At 42.3% G+C, this 17,874-nt stretch overlaps 1 protein-coding gene across 1 annotated transcript; it reads right to left on the minus strand.

Annotated features, from left to right (window-relative positions):
* Positions 1-9,595: 9,595 nt before the first annotated feature.
* LOC123130301 (ethylene-responsive transcription factor 1) lies at positions 9,596-11,964 on the minus strand. Its single transcript, XM_044550227.1, has 3 exons — positions 11,611-11,964; positions 9,909-10,766; positions 9,596-9,829 (listed from the first exon to the last, which is right to left on the minus strand). The coding sequence occupies exons 1-2, from the start codon at positions 11,870-11,872 to the stop codon at positions 9,940-9,942; spliced, it is 1,089 nt and encodes a 362-aa protein (XP_044406162.1). The 5' UTR covers positions 11,873-11,964; the 3' UTR covers positions 9,596-9,829; positions 9,909-9,939.
* Between the last annotated feature and the right edge of the window lie 5,910 nt (positions 11,965-17,874).

The following is a 17,874-nucleotide window of genomic DNA, read 5'->3' on the forward strand; positions in this document are numbered from 1 at the left end:
TGGTTTAGGGGATATGTCTCATGAGTTTAATTTTGCTAAATTTGGTAGACAACCCCATGATAAAGAATTCCCTGGTAAAGATGAAATTATTGGTCTTTCTTCTATTGCCGTGCCTCCTAGTGATCCTTTAGAACAATATTTGCTAGATCATGAAAATGATATGTTTATGAATGAAAGAAGGGAAATTGATGAAGTATTCTTTAAACAAGGACCTATTTTGAAACACAACCTGCCTGTTGAAATCCTAGGGGATCCTCCTCCACCTAAGAGTGATCCCGTGTTTGAGCTTAAACCTTTACCTAATACTCTCAAATATGCTTATCTTGATGAGAAAGAGATATATCCTGTTATTATTAGTGCTAACCTTTTAGAGCATGAAGAAAAGAAATTATTGAAAACTCTGAAGAAGCACTCTGCTGCTATTGAATATACTCTTGATGATCTTAAGGGCATTAGTCCCACTCTATGCTAGCACAAAATAAAACTGGAGAAAGATGCTAAACCAGTTGTTGATCACCAATGAAGGTTAAATCCGAAGATGAAAGAAGTGGTAAGAAAAGAAATACTAAAGCTTCTAGAGGCAGGTATAATTTATCCCGTTGCTGATAGTCAGTGGGTAAGTCATGTCCATTGTGTCCCTAAGAAGGGAGGTATTACTGTTGTTCCTAATGATAAAAATGAATTGATCCCACAAAGAATTGTTACAGGTTATAGAATGGTAATTGGTTTCCGCAAATTAAATAAAGCTACTAAAAAGGATCATTACCCGATACCTTTTATTGATCAAATGCTAGAAATATTATCCAAACAGACACAATTTTTCTTTCTAGATGGTTATTCTGGTTTCTCTCAAATTCATGTATCAAAGGAGGATCAAGAAAAGACAACTTTCACTTGCCCTTTTGGTAACTTTTCTTATAGATGTATGCCTTTTGGTTTATGTAATGCACCTACTACCTTTCAAAGATGTATGACTGCTATATTCTCTGACTTTCGTGAAAAGATTGTTAAGGTATTCATGGATGATTTCTCCATTTATGGAACTTCTTTTGATGATTGCTTAAGCAACCTTGATTGAGTTTTGCAGAGATGTGAAGAAACTAGTCTTGTCTTGAATTGGGAGAAATGCCACTTTATGGTCAATGAAGGTATCGTCTTGGGGCATAAAACTTCTGAAAGAGGTATTGAAGTTGATAAAGCTAAAGTTGATGCTATTGAAAATAAGCCATGTCCTAAGGATATTAAAGGTATAAGAAGTTTCCTTGGTCATGCCGGTTTTTGTAGGAGGTTCATTAAGGACTTCTCTAAAATTTCTCGGCCTCTGACTAATCTCTTATAAAAAGATGTTCCTTTTGTCTTTGATGATGATTGTGTAGAAGCATTTGAAATACTTAAGAAAGCTTTGGTTTCTGCACCTATTGCTCATCCTCCTGATTCGAATTTACCATTTGAAATCATGTATGATGCTAGTGATTATGCTGTAGGGGCTGTTCTAGGACAAAGAGTTGATAAGAAATTAAATGTTTTTCCAATATGCTAGTAAAACTCTAGACAGTGCTCAAAGAAATTATGCTACTACTGAAAAAGAATTTTTAGCAGTTGTATTTGCTTGTGATAAGTTCAGACCTTATATTGTTGATTCTAAAGTAACTGTTCACACTGATCATGCTGCTATTAAATATCTTATGGAAAAGAAAGATGCTAAACCTAGACTTATTAGATGGGTTCTCTTGCTACAAGAATTTGATTTGCATATTATTGATAGAAAGGGAGCTGAGAACCCCGTTGCAGACAACTTGTCTAGTTTAGAGAATGTTCCTGATGACCCACTACCTATTGATGATAGCTTTCTGGATGAACAATTAGCTATCATAAATGCCTCTCATACTGCTCCATGGTATGCTGATTATGCTAATTATATTGTTGCTAAGTTTATACCACCTAGTTTCACATACCAGCAAAAGAAAAAGTTCTTCTATGATTTAAGACATTACTTCTGGGATAACGCACATCTTTATAAAGAAGGAGTAGATGGTGTTATTAGACATTGTGTACCTGAGCACGAACAGGAACAGATCCTACGCAAGTGCCACTCCGAGGCTTATGGAGGACACCATGCTCGAGATAGAACTGCACATAAGGTATTGCAATCCGGTTTTTATTGGCCTACTCTCTTCAAGGATGCCCGTAAGTTTGTTTTGTCTTGTAATGATTGCCAAAGAATTGGTAATACTAGTAGATGTCAAGAAATGCCTATGAATTATGCACTTGTTATTGAACCATTTGATGTTTGGGGCTTTGTTTATATGGGACCGTTTCCTTCATCTAATGGGTATACTCATATTTTAGTTGTTGTTGATTACCTTACTAAGTGGGTAGAAGTTATTCCAACTAGTAGTGTTGATCATAACACCTCTATTAAGATGCTTAAAGAAGTTAATTTTTTGAGGTTTGGAGTCCCTAGATACTTAATGACTAATGGTGGTTCACATTTTATTCATGGTGCCTTCCGTAAAATGCTTGCTAAGTATGATGTTAATCATAGAATTGCATCTCCATATCATCCACCGTCTAGTGATCAAGTAGAACTTAGCAATAGAGAGCTTACATTAATTTTGCAAAAGATTGTCAATAGATCTAGAAAAAATTGGTCCAAGAAACTTGATGATGCATTATGGGCCTATAGAACTGCATAATCCTATGGGTATGTCTCCATATAAAATGGTTTATGGTAAAGCATGTCACTTACCTCTTGAATTAGAACATAAGACATATTGGGCTATTAAAGAACTCAACTATGACTACAAACTTGCCGGTGAGAAGAGGCTTTTTGACATCATCTCACTTGATGAATGGAGAACCCGGGCCTACGAGAATGCCAAACTGTTTATTGAAAAAGTGAAAAGATGGCATGATAAAAGGATACAAAAGTGTGTGTTTAATGTATGTGATTATGTATTGCTATACAACTCTCGTTTAAGATTTTTTGCAGGAAAACTTATCTCTAAATGGGAAGGTCCTTACGTCATCGAGGAGGTCTATCGTTCCGGTGCCATAAAAATCAAAAAATTTGAAGGCACAAATCCAGGGGTGGTAAACGGTCAAAGAATCAAACATTATATCTCAGGTAATCCCATAAATATTGAAACTAATGTTATTGAAACCGTAACCCGGAGGAATACATAAGGGATACTTTCCAGAATGTTTCAGACTCCAAAAAGCAATAGGTACGTGGTACGGTAAGTAAACCGACTCCAGAACAGTTATAATGGAAATTTTTCTCCGTTTTGGAATATTAAGAAAATAGGAAAAATAAGAAGTAGTACGGGAAGGACACGAGGCGTCCATGAGGGTGGATGTCGCGCCCTACCCCCTGGGCGCCCCCCCTACCTCATGGGCACCTCGTGTGCTCTCCGGACTCCGTTTTCTTGCACGATACTTCTTTTGGTCAGTAAAATTTCACTATATAATCTCCCGAAGGTTTTGACCACCGTATCACGCAAATATCTTCTGTCTTTGTTTAGAACTGTTTTTCTGACAGATCTAGATCGCCATGGCGTCTTCAAATGCCCCCAAGGACAAGTTCTTTGAGAAGGTCATCAACCCCTACTTCGCGAAGGTTCTACAACACCCTCAAACCATTGAGATGCGTGAGGGGTTGTTGCATATCCATGATGCTGAGGGACCAAGGAAGATCGGAAGCATGGAAACAAGGCTTGAGACATTGGAGCAACAAGTTTTCAAGTGCCAGGAGATGGTGGAATGTGGACTCGACTCCAATCATATAATGATCATGGAGTTCACCAACAACCACAAGCTGGATGACAAGAACATTGGGGAGGCCATCTTCAAGCTTCACGAGAAAAATAGAGCGCCTCCAAGCCCAGATCTATGACCTGCATAACCAAAACTGTGAGTATGAATATAGATTCAAGAGGATGAATTTGGCTGCAGATCTGAGGATCCTGGAGACTCGATCATCCTTCTATGATGGTGACCATATGCCTTGGAAGATGGACGACAAGCCTACATCATCAACAACTCCATCATCACCACCCCCGAAGAAGGAGACATAAACACATGGGTATGGGCACTCCCCTTGGCAACTGCCAAGCTTAGGGGAGTGCCCTGGTATCATATCACCAGCACTTTCATCTTTACCATTTTTCCTAGTTCGATCCTTTTGGTAATTTCTTGATCTAGTAGAATAAAGTTTTAGTATGATCTAGTTGTGAGTTTTGCTTTATGATTCTTCGATGTAATCGAGTCCGTGAGCTTTATATAATAAAGATTAGTGTTGAGTCAAGGGCTTGATTATTTTGCTATGATCTTGAATGAATAGAATAAAAGAGAAAGAAATAAAAAGAAATAAAGAGATCATATGGATCTTATGGAGAGTAATGACTTCACATATAAAGAGTATGATGAATAAAAATTATTGAGAGTTGACCAACATAGTTTTGGTCATCATTGCAATTAATAGGAAGTAATAAAGAAAGAGAGGTTTTCACATATAAATATACTATCTTGGACATCTTTTATGATTATGAGCACTCATTATAGTATGATATGCTAAAGAGTTGATGTTGGACAAGGAAGACAACATAATGGGTTATGTTTTCTTGCATCTAAGATAAATTATATTGTCATGGATCGTCCAACATGTTGAGCATGCCTTTCCCTCTCATGCTAGCCAAATTCTTTGCACCAAGTAGAGATACTACTTGTGCTTCCAAATTTCCTTAAACCCAGTTTGGCCATGAGAGTCCACCATATCTACCTATGGATTGAGTAAGATCCTTCAAGTAAGTTGTCATCATTGCAAGCAATAAAAATTGCTCTCTAAATATGTATGATTTATTGGTCAGAGAAAATAAGCTTTATACGATCTTGTGATGTGGAAGAAATAAAAGCGACGGCTGCATAATAAAGGTCCATATCACAAGTGGCAATATAAAGTGACATTCTTTCGCATTAAGATTTTGTGCATCCAACCATAAAAGCACATGACAACCTCTGCTTCCCTCTACGAAGGGCCTATCTTTTATGCTTGTCATATACTTCATGCAAGAGTCGATGTGATCTTCACCTTTCCCTTTTACATTTTATCCTTTGGCAAGCACAATGTGTTGGAAAGATACAAGTATATATAACGAATTGGATGTGAGTTTTCATGAACTATTATTGTTAACACTACCCTTGAGGTAAAAAGTTGGGAGGCAAAACTATAAGCCCCTATCTTTCTCTGTGTCCGATTTAAACTTCATAACCATAAATATCGCGTGAGTGTTAGCAATTGTGATAGACTAAATGATGGTTGAGTTTGTGGACTTGCTGAAAAGCTCTTATTGACTCTTTCAGATGTTATGATAAATTGCAATTGCTTCAATGACTGAGATTATAGTTTGTTAGTTTTCAATGAAGTTTCTGATTCATACTTGAGTATGTGAATGAATTGTTACTTTATCATAAGAGATCATATGACAATATATATATATGTGTGTGTGTGTGTGTGTTGTTGTTCTAAGAATTATCATGATGCCCTCATGTCCATATTTTATTTTTATCGACACCTCTATCTCTAAATATGTGGACATATTTTTTTGATTTCAGCTATCGCTTGAGGACAAGCGAGGTCTAAGCTTGGGGGAGTTGATACGTCCATTTTGCATCATGCTTATATATCGATATTTATTGCATTATGGGCTGTTATTACACATTATGTCACAATACTTATGCCTATTCTCTCTTATTTTACAAGGATTACATGAAGAGGGGGAATGCCGGCAGCTGGAATTCTAGGCTCGAAATGGAGCAAATATTAGAGACCTATCCTGCACATCTCCAAAAGTCCCGAAACTCCACGGGGATTATTTTCAGAATATATATAAAATATTGGGCGAAAGAAGTACCAGAGGGGGGCCACCCACCGTCCACGAGGGCGGGGGCGCGCCCTACCCCCCTAGACGCGCCCCCTGCCTCGTGGGCCCCCTGGTGGCCCTCCAATGCCCATCTTTGGCTATATGGAGTCTTTCGTCGAGGAAAAAATCATAAGAAAGCTCACGGGACGAAACTCCGCCGCCACGAGGCGGAACCAATCTAGGGCTCCGGCGAAGCTGTTCTGCCGGGAAACTTCCCTCCGGGAGGGGGAAATCATCACCAACGACCCTCTCATAGGGAGGGGGTCAATCTCCATCAACATATTCACCAGCACCATCTCATCTCAAACCCTAGTTCATCTCTTGTATCCAATCTTTGTATCCAAACCTCATATTGGTAACTGTGGGTTGCTAGTAGTGTTGATTACTCCTTGTAGTTGATGCTAGTTGGTTTACTTAGTGGAAGATCATATGTTCAGATCCATTAAGCATATTAATACCCCTCTGATTATGAACATGAATATGCTTTGTGAGTAGTTATGTTTGTTCCTGAGGACATGGGAGAAGTCTTGCTATAAGCAGTCATGTGAATTTGGTATTCATTCGATATTTTGATGAGATGTATGCTGTCATCCCTCTAGTGGTGTCATGTGAATGTTGACTACATGATACTTCACCATTGTTTGGGCCTAGAGGAAGGCATTGGGAAATAATAAGTAGATGATGGGTTGCTAGAGTGATAGAAGCTTAAACCCTAGTTTATGAGTTGCTTCGTAAGGGGCTGATTTGGATCCATATGTTTCATGCTATGGTTAGGTTTACCTTAATACTTCTGTTGTAGTTGCAGATGCTTGCAATAGGGGTTAATCATAAGTGGGATGCTTGTCCAAGTAAGGGCAGTACCCAAGCACCGGTCCACCCACATATCAAATTATCAAAGTACCGAACGCGAATCATATGAGCGTGATGAAAACTAGCTTCACGATAATTCCCATGTGTCCTCGGGAGCACTTTCCTTTATATAAGAGTTTGTCCAGGCTTGTCCTTTGCTAAAAAAGGATTGGGCCATCTTGCTGCACCTTATTTACTTTCATTACTTGTTTCTCGTTATAAATTGCCTTATCACAAAACTATCAGTTACCGATAATTTCAATGCTTGCAGAGAATACCTTGCTGAAAACCGCTTATCATTTCCTTCTGCTCCTCGTTGGGTTCGACACTCTTACTTATCAAAAAGGCTATGATAGATCCCCTATACTTGTGGATCATCAGTCCCAGGGGTGGGGGTGGTGGGGTGGGCCGATCATCGCTCGGGGTTGTTTCTTGTAGGATGGATCTCAGGAACAGCTCGGTCGCTCCCTATATAGGGGCGTTGTGATCCAAATAGTTATTCTAATCCAGGGATTAGAATAGTGCTACTATATATACATTCACTGTAAGTTTTCACTACATCTTTGATTGTTCATAGAAGGGTGGTTAGATCTGGCATAAATAGTATTCATTGCAAGATTATGAGAAGTACTAATATTCCAATATGCCAATTTTTTTGCTTAATGTTGCCCACTAATAGGAAATAAAGAGTAATGTATGTAGTATTACTTTGTAGTGGTTTACTCTGCTGTTCCAGGAAAATATGGTTATGTATGTATGTATGTATTAGTACTTCGTAGTGGTTTACTCGGCTTTTCTAGGTTGCAAAAAGGCAACACTTGTTTGGGCTACTTGTAGTTTACTATGCTCATTCTACATGCACTAATAGGACCCATTGGTACATTCCGGTTGGATGGCAGGGGGGCTAGAGAATGCCCATGTTGTTTAGAAGAGTGAGAGTTTTCCAGTGTGCAAGCGTGACTAATCTGACATATTTTTCTGCTTCCTGGATTCTGGACTCACATGCATCATATTATGTTTGTTTGTTTCTAAACAAGAACAATTTCAAATTTGCATTGTTAGGTGATCAGTCCGCCAAGAAAAAGAAGTCAAGATATCATATCCCATGGTTATGTCAAGGTAATTATTTTTAGAACTTCTGATTATCATTAGTTGCTAAAATTTGGTATATAGACGTAGATCAATAACCTTTCTGCAGTCCAGCACCAAAAGTTCTGGATTATTTCAAGGTGCTCTGACTCTCACAATCTTCATTATGCACGTGTTAGTTGCTTGAGGGACACAACCAACTGAAAATCATAGATTGGTGCCCTTTTTTCACAAACAGTTGGCCCTGGGTACTAAATATAGTTTAAACTTGTAATAAACAGCTTCCATTACAATAATGAGGGCACATAAGCAAGCACTCTACTTTTACATGCATATTAATTTGTTTTTGCTGGTTGATATAAAAATATACTCTTAATCTGTAGACGTGTCTTCTCTGACTTGGGAAAGATTTATGTCAGAAACTTTATATGATTTGAAGTAATAAACGTCTACTTTTTGGAACTATAATCCTTCGTTTATCTATATACTTCCATAGCAAGTCTAAAAGTATGTGTGTTGTGCAAGACATCACCACTATCCTTTTGGTTATGAGAGATTGATTTGTCATGAATTCTGATATTATGTTTTGAATTTATCAGGAGGTCAACAATAACAGTTGGCTTCACTCCTCTCACTGAAGATCAATTGATTCAGTAAAAAACTTGTTTGCATGTGTTGGTCTCTTTACTGGCTATCTTATTCAAGATCATCTTTATTCTAATCGTTACTTCCAAAAGGCCAGCGTTCGGGTTCAGTTACTAGATCCTGCACTATAGTTTTCCCATACCATTTTGTCGACAACTTTAAACATAGTTAATATATCTTTTCAGGTTCTCTGTCATCCCATGAATGCAATAGGAAAGCACTAGAAGTTGTTCAAATAGAATGATGTTAGCCTATGATTTGATCGCATCTGATGTTTTGATTAAAGAATTCCTTTTTTGATGATTATAACCATAAATATGACATAACAATGGAAAATAGTGCAGCAGCGAAGCACACATTTGCTTCTAGTAACTAGTAATCCTTCACAAACACTAATTCCTATACTAACAAAAACTAGCAAACCTAATGTACTATGGACTCAGACTTCACAACTTTCCATGCCATGTACATCCACAGAACTAGTTGGCCCTCCAATCAAGATTACCACTAACATACTTATGCCGACGTCCAATCAAATCAAGGACGTAACATGACAGTGACATGAGACCACCAATTTGGTGAAGGTTCTGGTAAAAAATCAAGTGAAAAGTATGTGGTTCACATGGCTTCTCACCTGGAGAGGGACTGAGGAAAATAAAATGCATTTCTATAAGAATGCACTCAAATGGAAAATCCCTCCACTCATGAATTAGCCTCACTAAATGTTTAGTAAGAACTACATCGGTGAGAGGAACTACATGTAGAAAGAACGACTCCATATGATCACGCATCTAGTATCGAAGATTAGTAAATCTGGTATATTTTGCCATAGCTTGAAATGAAGAGGTATAATATAGATGACAGGTTGGCTTAACACACACTTTTTCAAAAAAGAGATTGAAATGTCCAGCCCCTGCATCCATAGGATACGCGCACAACCATAATTTACCACACCTCTACAACAGAAATTGTGTAAGTAGCCAGGCAAATCCATATTTAATAGATAAAATTATGCTTGAAAATAAGATATGTTGGTTACTTCTATCACCAATTAAAGGAAAAAACGATCAGGTGCACAGATTAAAGCAAATTGGACACAGATCCATGATGTTCACATTCAGAAATGGTAGTGACGATATAAAAGTTGAGAAAATATAAAGAAAACGGTTCATCATAAATGGCTGCCACATAGAGACAATCAACTAGGGAAAGGGTCGATTACAAAACAGACTCAGGATGCAATATTTTTGGATCTAAGTTTGAACATAGGCATATGCTAGCCGAAGGTGACAATATAGTGCTTCCCAATCTCCATAATCTTATTCCTGAAACATGGAACACAATGTTCAGAGTGATGAAAATATTATCAACATCAGACTAAACGTGCAATATGCAAAAGCTTACCCTTTGTCCCTATATATAAGGTTTGAATCCCTTAGACAAATTCGCCACACATGGGCATGTCATCGGAACTCCAAATGTCCATGTTGCCACTGACGTCCTGAGGCACATCAAAATTCAAAAGGCTATCAATCGGCTTGACCACGCCATCATCCATAAGAAGCGTCGCCCATGCCACGATATCGATATCATTGTTCTCCATAGCAGGAGGCACTGTTGAGTTGTAGGTGTTACTCTGGACGAGCGCAGCAGATTCGGCTCCTTCAGCAATCACCACTGAGTTGTAGGGGTTACTCTGGACAAGTGCAGATTCTACTCCATCAGCGATGGTAGAAATTGGAGTAGTGGATGATATATCTGGAGTCTTGGTGTCATAATTCCAACCCAAGTCAGAGTATCCAAAGGAGTTGCTTCCCTGGTCAGAGTGCAGATTCATAACAGAGGCTTCAACAGGGCCATCAGAGTTCATTGTAGGAACAAATGACACGTTCTCATGCAGAGCAAGTGGCTGGTTTGAGGCAAAGTCAGCAGATGGGTAGACGAAAGCATTTGGGTTGGCAAGGTTGTTGACTACTGGTATGGCAGTAGGTTCCCATGATGCCCTTAGCTTGGGTGCTTTAGGAGCAGGACGGCGAGTACGGCGCTTCTGAGGAACTGTTGGTTCCTCTGGAAAGTTAACATTTGCCTTGTTGCCATAGATCCTGCGTGCTTCAACATCATAAGCTCTTGCAGCAGCTTCGGCACTTTTGAAAGTACCAAGCCAAACACGGACACCCTTGCTAGGATCTCTGATTTCAGCAGCCCACTTACCCCAGGGGCGCTGACGGATACCCCTGAATTTGTTTTTTCTCTTCCTTTTTGCTGAAGGACCACCAAAACCGGCATTAGTTATGGCGCTTAAATCATCAGAATTGGAAGATCAATGCCAATGCTAAGAGGGACCAACATGCACAAACTTCTCCCACAAAAAGTAAATAATTTCATCATGGATATGAATTTATATGTAAAATATGACGATGGAAAACAATTAAAATAAAGTCACAACTTAATAAGGAAAATCGAGGGTCCTCATAAATTGACCTCATGTTATAGACCTTTGACACCATTCTACAATTATTAATCTACAAATTGCATTATAGATGATGCAGAATCAATGATATTTTTTCAGCTAGACTCAATGATTAGCAGAATAATCTTTTAGACTGATAAATGAACGAAGTCTAGAACAATCCTCACACACACCTAAAACCATCACAAGGAAACAATTCAATAGAGAAATACGTCTAAGCAAAACGGAGAAATCAGACCCTTCCTGCGGATTTACTACCCCTTTTGACTAAACGGTAAGCTTATGGACCACCATCGAAGGTCACGGAAAGTATAAATCAAAAAATCAACAACATAACAACCAAAATAGCTTCTGTGAAAGAAAGGGACAATGTTGGAAACATCCTACCAACCAAATACAATAGACAAATGGAAGAACCTAACCCTTCATTCAAATCACTTCATGATAGCACATCCGATCCAAACACCGCCCAAACATAGCCTTCCAACAGGAACCCCAACACAATTTGTCCTTCCTACCCAATCGAAGGACCAAATAGTTTCCGAACCAATCAAACAATCACTTGGTACAACACTCAATCGCAAAAGGTAAGGATACACAGATTCAAAACTAATCCAAGCAACCCAGGGCTGATACCTTGGGAGAGGGACCGCCTCTTGACAGCAGCGACGGGCTTTATTTCGATGACCTCCTCGTCATCATCCTTCTCATCCACCCCACTATGACCGAGATCTAGATCGGATTCCCCGGAGTCGGCCTCGAAGTTTTCATAGTCGGCCTCAAAGTCCCCACTGCCCCCTGGTCGGGGCGTCTTCTTCTTGGGCCGTAGAGTCGCCTCTATCACCTTCCGCATCACCGTTGAAACCTCGAGGTCCATGAGGGACGCTCCGCCATACATGACGGCTGATGGTACCTCGTCGTAGTCGTCAACGGGGGGGAGGGGCCTCCACGGAATTGGTAAATGGGGCAGATTTTTTAGTGAAGCGGGGTAGCAGGTGTGGGTTGGCAAGTGGGGGCAAGGCCAGTCTACTAGATATGCGGGAGCCGCGTGATAGCGCGAGGGGGCATGTGGTGGGACCCATGTGTCAGCGAGGGTCCACGCTGCGAATGGAAGGCACGATGCAGGTTCTGAATGAGTGTTTCTACTCAGGGAAATTTCGCGTGTTGGACCCTTGGGGGAAGTGGTATTTCTGGTATTTCCCTTGGGGAATGAATGGCTGTATGTATGTCTGACTTTCTATATTTGGAGGCAGGCCAAGAATTATTAGCTCAAGAATGTTGTACTACACACCTATAGTACAAGTGTACTACAACTGTCGGACACTCCCCGTCCTGGTTTATTTGACGGATTCATCCAACTGAACGTTTAACCAAAATTCTTTTCATAAATGATTGTGTGTAATGTTAAGATTTTTGCAAATCACTCATAGCTGGTTATGCCATTTATTAGCTCAAGATTGTACTACACACTTGTAGTATGACTGTGCTACTACCGGCGTACTCCTCCCATCCGGATTTATTGGACAGATTCATCCAACCAAACTTTTAACCAATATCTTCTCATAAATGATTGTATGTACTCCCCCGGTCATTTTTAGTTTGCATATAAGATTTTTCTAAAGTCAAGCCTCGTAAAGTTTGACCAACTTTATAGAAAAAATACCAACATTTCACAATGTGAAATCAAGACCAGTAGATGCGTTATGACTTAACATTGCATATTGTATAATTTTAGCATGGTAGATGTTGATGTATAATTTTAGCAAGTGTAGGTTGGAAAGTGGGGGCTTTGCTCTAGCCTATGACATGATCGTAGCTAACACCCTCTTTCGAAAGAGAGAATCACATCTGGTGACTTTTAGTAGTGGCCAACACTATTGCCAGAATGATTTCATGCTCTCGAGAAGAGAAGATAGGCATGTGTGCCTAGATTGTAAGGTGATACCTAGAGAGAGTGTTGTCCCTCAGCATAAGGTAGTGGTTGCTGACTTCCTCTTGTGGATTTATGTCCAGTGGGATAAGCGTGCCAAAGTCGCTAGAATGAAGTGGTGGAAGCTCATGGGGGAGGTAGCTCAGGCGTTCAAGGAGAGGGTCATTAGGGAGGGCCCTTGGGAGGAAGGAGGGGATGCAGACAATGTGTGGATGAAGATGGCAACTCGCATTCGTAAGGTGGACTCGGAGGAGTTTGGAGTGTCTAGGGGAAGGAGAAGCGAAGCTAAGAATACCTGGTGGTAGAATGATTTTTTCAAACGCCTATGCCTAGATAAGAGTGCAGACAACATAGAGAAGTACAAGATGGCGAAGAAGGCTACAAAGCAAGCTATCAATGAAGCAAGGGGTCGGGTGTATGAGGACCTCTACCAACGGTTAGGCATGAAGGGAGACGAAAGGGACATCTATAAGATGTCCAAGATCCAAGAGAGGAAGACGAGGGATGTTGGCCAAGTCAAATGCATCAAGGATGTAGCAGACCAACTCCTGGTGAAGGACGAGGAGAATAAGCATAGATGGCTGGAGCCCTTTGACAAGTTGTTCAATGGGGAGAATGGGAGTTCTACCATTGAACTAGACGACTCCTTTGATGAGACTAACATGCGTTTTGTGCGGCGAATCCAGGAATCTGAGGTCAAGGAGGCCCTGGAAAAGATGAAAGGAGGTAAGGCGATGGGCCCTGATTGTATCCCCATTGAGGTATGGAAAGGCCTCAGGGACATAGCAATAGTATGGCTAACCAAGCTTTTCAAACTCATTTTTCGGGCAAACAAGATGCCAGAAAAATGGAGACGGAGTATATTAGTACCAATATTCAAGAACAAGGGGTATGCTCGGAGTTGTACTAATTATCGTGGAACTAAGATGATGAGCCATAAAATGAAGCTATGGGAGAGGGTCATTGAGCACCGCTTAAGAAGGATGACAAGCGTGATAAAAAATCAAGTTTGGTTTCATGCCTGGGAGGTCGACCATGGAAGCCATCTTGTTGGTACAACAACTTATGGTGAGATACATGGAGCAAAAGAAGGACTTGCATGTGGTGTTGATTGACTTGGAGAAGCCTATGATAAGATACCGTGAAATGTTATGTGGTGGGCCATGGAGAAACACAAAGTCCCAGCAAAATACATTACCCTTATCAAGGACATGTACGATAATGTTCTGACAAGTGTTCGAACAAGTGATGTCGACACTGATGACTTCCCGGTTAAGATAGGACTACATCAGGGGTTAGCTTTGAGCCCTTACCTTTTTTCCTTGGTGATGGATAAGGTCACAAGGGATATACAAGGACATATCCCATGGTGTATGCTCTTTGTGGATGATGTGGTGCTAGTTGACGATAGTCGGATAGGGGTTGATAGGAAGTTAGATTTATGGAGACAAACCATGGAATCGAAAGGTCTTAGGCTTAGTAAAACTAAAACTGAGTACATTGTGTGCAGTTTTAGTACTACTAGGCACAAGGAGGAGGAGGTTTGTCAGGACCCCGACTCGATGTCACATCGATCTAGCCGGTAACACCTCATATCACTTTGCGGCCTCACGCACGGTATCCCCACGGGTGTCGTCTTACCTTTGCCCGGGACCGTTTGCGCCTGTTGGCTCACGTATATGATAGTGTCGCTAGCATCCATATGATAAGGAGCCCGGGCTGACATGATTAGTCGTAAACCCAAAGTGGCACAGACTTACAGGGACAGGCATCCATGACCCAGCTTCAAACGTGTCGGTCATCAGCAAGTGGGTCCGGGCTGTAGCACTGGGCTAGCAGGACTCCGGTAAACCGGGCTGTAGCGGGCTAACAGGACTCCGGTACTCAATGCGTGACATTTCCCCGAAGGGACAGACACAGGAACGAAGAAGGACACATGCCGGCCATCCTAAGTGTTCCAGAGCAGTAGCAAGCTACCATGGCTCAGCGGTAACACTAGGAGACATTTCCCGGTAAGAGAGGCTACTAAAGATAAACAACTAGGTAGTCAGATCCCACACATACCAAGCATTTCAATCATAAACACAGTATGCTCGATATGTGCAAATACAACGAAGCATCACAACATGACTCTACGACACAAGTACTTTATTTAAGGCTCAGGGAGCCATACATAACATACACAAAGGTACGGGTCTCACGACCCAACATTCAAGTCATACAGTCATACAAACCAGCAGCGGAAGTAACTTGTCTGAGTACAGACAACTAGTAAAATAAAAGAGGCTTGGGAAGCCTAGCTATACTACGTGGTCCTTCACAAGCTCAGGATCACCACCTGGGCCTTTAGCCTACTCATTGATGTCAACGTCTACGTAGAACCCATCAGAAGGGGTTGCAGCGTCTTTTGTAAAATGTAAATTATAGCAACATGAGTACTAAGGTACTCAGCAAGACTTACATCAGAACCTACGTACATGCATATTATCAAGAAGGGTTGGTGGAGTTATTGCAGCAAGCCAGCTTTGACTCTTGGCTAGACTATCCTACGATACTTCAATCTTGAAATGGTTTTGCGCACACGAGTCCACTACTCATCACTTCAATACACTACCGAGGATCCGCCTCCGTCTTCCTACGGAAGAGCCATCCTCGGCACTCACACTTATCTTGAGGCTTTTAGTAGTTTCCATTTACTTGTCTATGAACTGTATAGGCAACCAAGTAGTCCTTTACCGCGGACGCGGCTATTCGAATAGATTATGATAACCCTGCAGGGGTGTACTTCTTCATACACGCTCCCACCACTTACCATCGTTTACACGACATGTACTCGGCAACCTTCAAGTGGAAGCCCAACGTGGGTGTCGGCCACGACCTACCTAGTCACCTAAGTCTCCAGTCCAGGTTTATCGCCTATCCAGGTTCCATCCGTAGGGAGTCCGGCCGAGGTTTCCCATACGGCCCCGAACGATGTGAACAGGGTTCCCGAGATACCTAACGGGTATTCGGTACACCATGCCACGTACCTACCGCATCACAGCCCACCCCTACGGTCAGCGCTGTCCACGGCCTCCAGTAGGCTACAAACACCAGAAACTACTTGCAACTCCTGGACGGAGAACTAGGGTGAATAAGAAGCCGAGAGGGTCCATTGGTTTCGGGCCCAATGCATGGTAGTAGCTGATCCTTAAATCACACATACAGATCTCAGTGCTTAAGGTCGGCTTCAATGAAACAACCCACCATGTACTCCTACATGGCCTCTCATCGATACCTTTACCAAATCGTGTTCACCACACCACTCTCATTACCGACATAATCATTTCACTCTAGCCCATCACCCAGATGAACCAGACCTGACCCGACTCTAAGCATAGCAGGCATAGCAAGGTAGGAACAACACATACATATGGCTCAATCAACTCCTACACATGCTAGTGGGTTTCATCTAGTTACTGTGGCAATGACAGGTTATGCAGAGGAAATGGGTTCAACTACCGTAGCACACAGCAGTTTGAATCGCGTTGTCTTAATGCAGTAAAAGAGAGCAGGAGCGAGAACATGGGATTGTATCGATATGATCAAATGGTTGGTTGCTTGCCTGATGGTTCGATGCACTGATACGGTTCTTCGTTAGGGTAATCACGGTACTCCTCGGAGGCAGAACCTGTCGCAAAGGACACCGATACACAACCATCACCAAACAATGTGCAACAATATGATGCATGCATGAAACATGGCAATATGAGTGTGTTGGGCTAATGCAACTAAAACCAGAAGGGTTTGAACAAATTTGAATCAAAGATTCAAATTTCAAACTCAAGCATGGCCTTTTAAAGTGCTTTTCCTTGTTCTGCATTAAACATCCAGTTAACTTGTTTAGTCATGCATGAAAATAGTACAGATGGATAGATTGGATTTTTCTGATCATTTTTCATATATAACTTGTCTGATTTGGAGTTACCGAATAAAAGTTATGAATTTTTGAAGTTTAAATTATATTCTGGAATTTCCTGATTTAATTTAAATCCAGAAATACATATATTGCGCCAGCATGACGTCAGCACGACGTCAGCGGTCAACTGCGGCTGGCTAGGGTCAAACCTGACATGTGGGGTCCACACGTCAGTGACAGGGGGTTTAACAGAGGTTAGTTTAATCCTAATTAAGAGTTAGTGGCGCTGGGGCCCACTGGTCAGTGTCAGGGGGGTTAATTAACAGTGATTAGCACTAAGCTAACCACCTGGCCGACGGGGCCCACGCGTCAGTGACTCTGGGGGGGTCAAACCCCAGGTCGGACAAGTCAAACCCGCCGGCGGTTAGTCGCCGGCGAGGTCCGCGGCGTACATGTGCCCCGGGTTTCCTCTGTGTCGCTCCAAACGGCATGCGGCTAGGTGCGTTGGAAAGCTAGCTCGATGGCGCGTCGGGCGGTGGCCGTGGCTGGGCCTCGGGTGGCCGGAGTCGACGGCGGCGAGCTCGGCTGCGGCCGCCGGGGTTCGGTCGTGCACGGAAACGTGGTTGGAGCTCGAAGGCGAGCGAAGCAAGGCGCTAGGGATGCTCTACGGGGCCTTACGGACTTGTTGGACTCGCCGGGGTGACCAAATGGTCACCGGAGCTGCGTCGACGGCGAGCTCGGCGACGGCGGAGGTTCGGCCGTGGTGGGAAACAGAGTTACGGCGCGGGAACGAGGGGGAGAAGAGAGGGAAACGGTGGCGGAGCTCACCGTGGTTGCAGCGGGCGTCGAAGCGGGCTCGGGGACGCACTGGAGACGGCGAATCGACGGCGATGGTGGTCGGAGCCCGAGGAGGAAGACGATGGCGACGGCGGCTCCACGGGGCGTCCGGCGTCTTGTGGCTTGACGGAGAGCTTCAGGGCGAGGGGGCGGAGCTCCTGCGCGAGTCGGGAAGGTGAGGGGAGGCCGGTGGCGGCGGCTATGGCGAACGGCGGCGATGGGTGCGTTCGGACAC

The sequence above is a fragment of the Triticum aestivum genome, chromosome 6A (genome assembly GCF_018294505.1).
Source record: "Triticum aestivum cultivar Chinese Spring chromosome 6A, IWGSC CS RefSeq v2.1, whole genome shotgun sequence".
Classification (NCBI taxonomy): Eukaryota; Viridiplantae; Streptophyta; class Magnoliopsida; order Poales; family Poaceae; genus Triticum; species Triticum aestivum.

Bases quoted from the DNA above. Each gene is read 5' to 3' on its own strand.
- LOC123130301 (XM_044550227.1), bottom strand. From the start codon at position 11,872: ATGTATGGCGGAGCGTCCCTCATGGACCTCGAGGTTTCAACGGTGATG. The intron at 10,767-11,610 runs GTATCAGCCCTG...GTGGTCCTTCAG, and splicing joins GAGGCGGTCCCTCTCCCAAG to CAAAAAGGAAGAGAAAAAAC.